Source organism: Nycticebus coucang, chromosome 3 (assembly GCF_027406575.1).
Source record: "Nycticebus coucang isolate mNycCou1 chromosome 3, mNycCou1.pri, whole genome shotgun sequence".
NCBI classification, from domain to species: Eukaryota; Metazoa; Chordata; class Mammalia; order Primates; family Lorisidae; genus Nycticebus; species Nycticebus coucang.
This window is the reverse complement of record NC_069782.1, coordinates 123608138-123615964: the sequence shown is the minus strand read 5'-3', so window position 1 is coordinate 123615964 and position 7827 is coordinate 123608138. Positions and strand designations below refer to the sequence as shown.

The 7827-nt window shown below is 38.9% G+C and overlaps 1 protein-coding gene across 1 annotated transcript in view; it reads left to right on the top strand.

The window, feature by feature from the left end:
* The first annotated feature begins 244 nt into the window (after window positions 1–244).
* The window catches only part of NOC3L (NOC3 like DNA replication regulator), a 35595-nt gene continuing 28012 nt past the window's right edge, over window positions 245–7827 (top strand). The window contains exons 1-5 of the mRNA XM_053583639.1: window positions 245–368; window positions 1375–1585; window positions 3716–3848; window positions 4870–5027; window positions 5626–5682. Coding sequence (XP_053439614.1) covers window positions 360–368; window positions 1375–1585; window positions 3716–3848; window positions 4870–5027; window positions 5626–5682 — 568 coding nt within the window. The 5' untranslated portion in view covers window positions 245–359. The remainder of the gene's footprint in view (window positions 369–1374; window positions 1586–3715; window positions 3849–4869; window positions 5028–5625; window positions 5683–7827) is intronic.

Below are 7827 nucleotides of genomic sequence, written 5' to 3'. Positions count from 1 at the left end.
TCCTCCAAATTTTTAAGAAAATGGGGCGAGAATCAAAGAATCAGAAACCTGTAGAAGACACCCTCCTCTCTCTCCCTCAGCCGCGGTTCCAGCGCCTCTGGGTGTTTCGCGCGTGCCCGTATGTGCGCGCTCGCCGCGGCGCCGCTAGCAAAGAGCGGCAAAACCAGGAGGACGCGCTCCAGAAACTGCCTACGGAAGTCCTGCCCTTTACTTCCGGCAGCGGAGGATGGGGCGGGGCTAGAGTCTCCTTCCGGCTCGCGAAGTGGCGCGCCTTCCGCACGTGCCTCGTTTTCTGGGATATCTGGATTACTCCTGCAACCGGTGATCTTGTCAAGTCGGGTCTCCTTTCAGGCGTAAGGATGAAGGCAGTAAGTGTCCTCAGAAGCCCATTCTCCACAGCCTCGGGCCCCTGTGACTTCCAGGGTTTAGCTTTCAGCAGGATTTTACCCTCGCATAGGGGGCGGTGGTCAAATTCCGGGCTCCCTGCCCGCTCTGTGCGCTGTCAGCTGCCCAGCCCTTAGCCCCAGCGCACCTCTCATCTCCTCCTGTGTGCGCACGGATGACTTCAGGGGCAGCGAAGAAACAGTAACAGAGTTTTGCATCCGTAGGATTTCAGACTTTGAAGTGGTCTTCAAGACCGTCTTTCGAATCTTTTCTACAGATAAGAAGCAGGATATATATGATGTGACCAATGATACCTACCGGAGGCCAGTCCTTTTCCCTCCTATAAAGAGACAAGAAAGCAAATAATTTGCCCTGATTCAGAAAATTAGAGCTGGTCCTGGGATTTGGATTTCTGATGAGGGGTACCGGCAAGAGAGGTGGGATCCAAAGATCTGAATTCAGTTTTACTCTACGTAGTTTAGGGATCTTTGGCAAGTTGCATAATCTCTCTAGCCTTAGCTTTTGCATCAGTAATGTGAGGATAACAGTAGTCAATACTGTACTAGTTTCCTGGTGGTCTTTTGTTACAACACTTTGTGAATGGCAAAACGTATGTAAATATCAGTTGTTACTAAAAACAGCCAGCATTTTCCTCTGAATGTGTTAAGTTACAGATGTTAAACTATGATGGTTGACCACTGTAGTGTTTCTTAACCTTTTCTGGGGGAGGGGTCTTAGATCCCTTTGAGTAGCTGTGGATTCTGCTTACAGAAAGATTCCAGGTTTAATAAGAGGTGATCTAGTGCCTTTATGTAAGATTAATGCTATAGTTTGGTTTTAGCCCTTATATGCAAGATCAATGGCTGTGAGAATAAAAATGGTGGAGTTGGTTCTGATCAAACTTATAATCAGTTTCTTTAACTTGATGTTAAAAATAAGATAATTAAAATTTCTGGGTGTGTAGTGTTCCTTCTGCTAATTGTTTTGTAGAGAAGAAATAAGAAACAGCTTCCAAGCTTTCGCAAGTTGCTAAAAACTAGTAAAGTCAAGCTTGAAAACAAGCTAAAAAATAAACAATTTAAACAACAAAGCGCTCTCAAGAAGTACCGAAAAGAACAGAGGAAACTAAGGCAAGCTGTAAGAGATGCTGTGTCTAAGAAACCAATTCCATTGGAGGACCCAAAGGATAAACGTGGACCAGGTAATTGTGAAAGCATTTGTGGGCTCTGGTTTCTATTGATTTATTCTAAAGTGTTCTTTATGAGAATTACTTTGCTTTCTAGTAACCATTCATGTTCTTAGATCTTCCTAAGAATAGGTAAGGATAGTAGTCTTATATGTTTTTATCACAGTCAGTATGAGAAAACATTTTATTTTTATTTTATTTTATTTTTTTGAAACAAGTCTCACTATGTTGCCCTTGGTAGAGTGCTGTGGCGTTACAGCTCACAGCAACCTCAAACTCTTGGGCTTAAGCAATTCTCTTGCCTCAGCCTCTCAAGTAGCTGGGGCTACAGGCACCTGCCACAACACCCAACTTTTTTTTTGTTGCAATTGTCATTGTTGTTTAGCTGGCCCGGGCTGGTTTTGAACCTGCCAGCCTGGGTGTATGTGGCTGGCGCCCTAACCACTGTGCTATGGGCATTGAGCTGAGAAAACATTTTAATACAGTATTCATTTTGAGGAAGAACTAGCCTCTACTTTTAATTTGTCTAGAAAGTAGACCTGAAGATGCAATACTTGGGAAAACAAACTCAGATTAGCCTTGTAAATAAATGCACTGATCTCATTCTCTGGCAGTTAGCTAAGGTAAGAACATTGCTTGTTTAGGTGGGCATGCTGATACAAGGCTGTAGTCCCAGCTATTCAGAAGGCGAAGGTGGGAAGATTGCTTGAGCTTAGGAGTTCCAGGCTGCAGTGAGCTATGATTGCACCACTACACTTCAGCCTTGGTGAGAGAGCAGCAGTGTCACCAAGGTACACTTCCTTTCTGAACTTCTGGCATTCTTTTTCCCTTAGAAACTTGGAGTGAAATTGAGTTGTAATCGTCATGGTTATTCTAAAATTAAGAACTCTGGAGTATTCAAGAAAGGAATATGACTATTTTGAGTCAGGCTAGTTCTACAACTTTATTGGTACTTTTAGAGTATTCATGTTTGACTATATCTAATTATTAAATAACTATTAAGTCTAATCATGTCTACTTTATTCTCTTAATCCTGATATTTTTAGTTTAATCCCTTGGCAACTTACTGTAGTATATAAAAGGACTTTGGATCAGAAGTCAGGAAATTTTGGCTTTTCTCCTGATTTTTTTTTTTTTTTTGAAACACAGTATCACTATGTCACCTCCAGTAGAGTGCTGTGGTATCACAGCTTACAGCAATGTCAAACTTTTAGGCTTAAGTGATTCTGTTGCCTCAGCCTCTGGATTAACTGGGACTATAGGTGTCCGCCACAATACTTGGCCATTTTTGGTTGCAGTTATCATTGTTGTTTAACAGGCCCAGGCCAGGCTTGACCCCGCCAGCCTTGGTATATGTGGCCAGCACCCTACCCACTGAGCTATAAGCACTGAGCCTTTTCTCCTGATTTTGTTAGTAGCAATGTAGCCTGGGTCAGTTACTTCATCCCTTAGGTACTCATCTGTAAAAAATGAGGTAGTTAGCTGGGCAAGTCCCGGGTTACTCACTTAAGCCTAGGAATTTGGGTCTAGCCTGGGCAAGCAACCTAGTGAGACCTTATCTCTAAACAAAGGGAGAGGGGGAGTGGTGAGATGGTTGAGTTAGATATTTTTAAAGATTTCTTCTATCTAAAAAGCATGATGTTAATAGTTGCATATTAAAAAGAAAAGCAAAAGATTTCTTCATTCTTACATGTTTAGCAGCTAAGTGAAATTTAGCATTTAAGTGAAGTCTATCAGACAGTTGGACATACAAGTATAAGGCTCAATTGAAAGGCCTGGGGTAGAGAGAATGGTTTGGGGAATTATCAGTGTGTAGATGGTAGTTGAAATGTTAGACTTGGGTAAAATCACCATGGGGACTGGTAGCATGAGAATAAAAGAACCTAGGACAGAATTTTAAAGAGCTCCAATGTTTAAGAAATGGTGGAGGAAGAACAATCTGTAAAGGAGTTTGAGGAAGAGCCAGAGGATTAGGAAGAATACCAGAAGTGTACAGAGTCTTAGAAATCAAAATAAGTAGTGCTTCCATTTAGAAGCATTGGGCTAAGGTATTAGAAAAAAATAAGCTTTTCCTGTTATAGACACAAAAATGCAAAGTTGTAAATCTCAAGTATTTGTGATTTTTTTTTTTTTTGTGTGGAACAGGTAAAAGGGTTGAGAGGGAAGAGGAGGAAGAAGAGGAAGCCCTTCCATTAGATATGATGGATGAAGATGACTTACAGTTAATGAAGGATTTAGGACAAAGAGCATCTTTTCTAACAAGAGATCTTTCTTCTAGGTAATACTGCATTTGGGTTATAATTATTTACATCCTTTCGATGTTAAAAATTTTGTCCTAAATTTTAGCTTTGGTGGTTAGCTTAAGATGTTTATCTCTGAGCATTGTACTCTATTGCTAAGTTTATTTCCTAAGTAAAAGAGGAACTGATTTTACTTAGTTTACATCTTTTGAGTCTAAATAGTGAAGTAGAGAGAATGGGGGAAGAATGCTGTTCTCAGTTTGAGGCATTGGCAGAATGTTCCTGAGTTGTTGTTTTTTTTGTTTTTTTTTATTTTTTATTTTTTTTAATTTTTTTATTAAATCATAACTGTATACAATGATAAGTTTTGTTTTTTTTGAGACAGTCTCACTGTGTTACCCTTGGTAGAGAGCTGTGGTGTCACAGCTCACAGGAACCTCAAACTCTTAGGCTTAAGTGATTGTCTTGTCTCAGCCTCCCAAGTAGCTCGGACTGCAGGCACCTGCCACAACACCTGGCTAGCCCCAGGGTATGTAGCTGGTACCCTGGCCACTGAGCTACAGGCACTGAGCCCAGTCCTGAGTTCTTTATGACCATGATCTCACTTAGTCCTCATTACCCTACTATGTAGGTCTTATTTCCATTTCTAGAGAGGAAACTGGTGTTTTTTGATTTGTAAGTATCAGGAATTTAAACTTGAATCTTAACTCCAAACTTCATGCTATGGTCTGAAAGATTTTGGGAAAGTAAAAGAATCTCCCTTGGATCTATGGAATGTTCTTTGAAAAGAATCTGTTGTAACTTTCACCTTTGTTTTGCATCTAAAGGGAAAATAGCTGTAGCTGTACTTTGTGTTAGGCTATTTACCCAACTTATTTATGCACTTGCTATTTGAGTACCTGCTATGTGCCAGCCACTGGTCTTAAGTGATAATATATTTACAACTATTGAAGATTAGCTTGCAGTTTGTCCTTCTGTGTTTTGAAAATGATAGGTCTCTGTTTTAAAGGTACCTTTTTAAGATTCACGGAGACTAATAATTGAATTTTTTTTCTGTAGTGAACCTGTTCATACCAGGAAACGAAAGCATGAGCGCGTTATAGATAAATATGAAAAAATACCAAGAACTCTACAGACCGAACCAGAGAAGGAACTGATTCATTTGCTTCCTATCAAAGATAAAAGTGGTATAATCCCACAGACCAGGGAGAAGCCAGGTGAAGCTAATCAGCTTGTGTATTAATTAAACTTTCAGCTCTTCACTAATACCATGTTTTTTGTTTTCATTCAAAATTTAATTTCATATTTGACTTTTTCCTGTCATCTACAAAATGAGGGCAGCTTTAATGAGTCATATAGCAAGCTTGATGCTTCTGGCTAGAATAACTGATGTCCATTTGTACTATGAGGACAACTTAAGGTTTGAGGTTCAGGTGATTTTCTTTTCAGAGAGTCTGTTTCACCAAATTTTATTTTTTCTAAAATTAGAACATTTAACTCTTCTTAATTAGCTTAATTTCTGTTTGTATCTTTTTGCATGTGTGGAAAAAAAACATGCAGAAAGTGCAGAAATCAAAGATGGGAAGTTACATGATTTATTACAAAGCATAAACCCATACTACTCATTCAGGCAGGAAGCAAATATTGTCAGTATTCAGAAATTTCCCTGTGCTCTCCTCAATTACTAATTGCTATCTCTCCATAAAAGTTATTACTGTACTTAGTTTTGTGATAATTGCTTCCTTGCTTTTTTAGTTTTAACAGTTATGTTATCCCATGCATAAATATTTTAATATATATGCATTTTCCATGTAGTTATTGACAGTAACAAAGAAGAAGAGGATCAAGAAGAAGACATGGTGCTTGAGGAAGGTAATGGGATGCTTCTTTACAGTTAGCAGATTGTTAATTGAGAATTACATTTTTTGATACAATAGTAAATGTGAGTTAATTTTAGGTAAAATCTGTAATGTACGCTTTAGAGCACTGCTCTTATCAGTCAAAGGTATTTTGAAAATTTTTCCATATTTGAGAGTTTCATCATGTTGAATTTGAGTCTGTTTGTTTTATTTAAAAAAATGTTTTTAGACATAGGATCTCACGCTGTCACCCAGGTTAGAGGGCAGTGGTGTGATCATAGCTCTCTGTGGCTTCAAACTCTCAGGCTCAAGTGATCTCCTGCCTCAGCCTCTGGAGTAGCTGAAACTACAGGCATAAGGCACACACATGGCTAATTTTTCAATGGGATCTTGCTATTTTGCCCTGGCTGGTCTCAAAGCAGTCCTGCCTTGGCCTCCCAAAGTGCTGGAATAACATGTGTGAGCCACTGTGCCTGGCTTTTTGGGTTTTAAAATTTATTTTATTATTAGAATTGTTATTATTTTTTGAGACAGTGTCTTACTTTGTTGCTTAGGCTAGAGTGCAGTGGTATCATCATAGGTTATCGCAACCTCAAACACTTTAGCTCAGGCAATTCTCTTGTCTCAGCCTCCTGAGTAGTGGGATTAAAGGTACACACCACCAAGTCTGGCTAATTTTTTTTTTTTCTCTTTAAGACAGAGTTTCAAGCTATCCCCTGGGTAGAGTTCCATGGCATCATCATAACTCACAGCAACTGCCAACTCTTGGACTCATGCTGTCTTCTTGCCTCAGTTTTTTCTATTTTTAGTAGAGATGGGGGTCTTGGTTTTTTGTTCAGGCTGGTCTCAACCTCCTGAGCTCAAGCAGTTCACCCTCCTCTGCCTCCCAAAGTGCTAGGATTACAGGCCTGAGCCACCACACCCAGTCTGGCTAATTTTAGTAGAGATGGGGTCTCTCTTTGTTGCTTAGTCTGGTCTCAAAATCCTGGTCTCAAGTGATCCTCTCATCTCAGCCTTGTAAAATGCTGGGATTACAGGAATGAGCCACCATGCCTGGCCTTGTTTTTTTCTCTAAGGAAAAATTTACATAACTATATTTGTAATATCTAGGCATATGTGAAGAGTCTTATTAATTGAGTTTTATTATTTTTTTTAATTTTAAGGGAGGAACCTACCTACCTACAGATAACTATTAACTTTTTAGCCTTAAGTTACAAAAATGATGCTGTGGTATGAAGTCATTTTGGATTTATTTGTAGAGCAATTATACTTTGTATGTGTCTATTTTCGATAATTGAATGTGAGTTTCTAATATCTAGAACAGTTTTAACTAATCAGAGTTAAACTGAAAGAACAAATTTTGTTGTTTGAAACTTAGTGTGGAATTTGTGACAGAAAAAAAGTGGTTAAATTTTAGTTGTGCTTAGCACCCCTCATTCATTAGTAATGTAAATGAGATTACAAGTCACCTGTTCAACTGTCATCCATCATAGGCTTATTACAGATTATGCTTGTGTTTGTTAAATCTAGTTTCCTATGAATTTCTAAAAGGTGGACATGTTTTGTGGTTCTGAGTACTATATAGAGTTGAAAACAAAGGAGAAAATCTGTACTTTAATAAAAAGACTAAGTCAGAATGTCCTTTCCTTTAATTCAGGGGTCCTCAAACTGCGGCCCGCGGGCCACATGAGGCGGTGTGATTGTATTTGTTTTCTTACTTCAAAATAAGATATGTGCAGTGTGCATAGGAATTTGTTCATTTTTTTTTTTTTAAACTATAGTCCAGCCCTCCAACAGTCTGAGGGACAGTGAACTGGCCCCTTGTTTAAAAAGTTTGAGGATGCCTGCAATTTATATGAATTATTATGGGTTTATTAGAATAGAAGTTAGTATCAACTGCCTGGGTTTGAATCCTGTTTCTGTTACTTTCTTTGCCTTAGTTTTCTTTTTTTTTAAATTACAATAAAGTGAAATTCATATTGAGCATGTCGAGTACTTGATAGCTAGGGGCATTTCTGTCATTGCAGAAAGTTCTACTGGACAGTGTTGTTGGATCTACTGGGGGAGGGGGAACTCAGGGCTTCACAAACATTACTTCAAACAAAAGGTCTCACATATTTATTACTGCACCAGCTTATTAGTGAAGAGCATATAAACA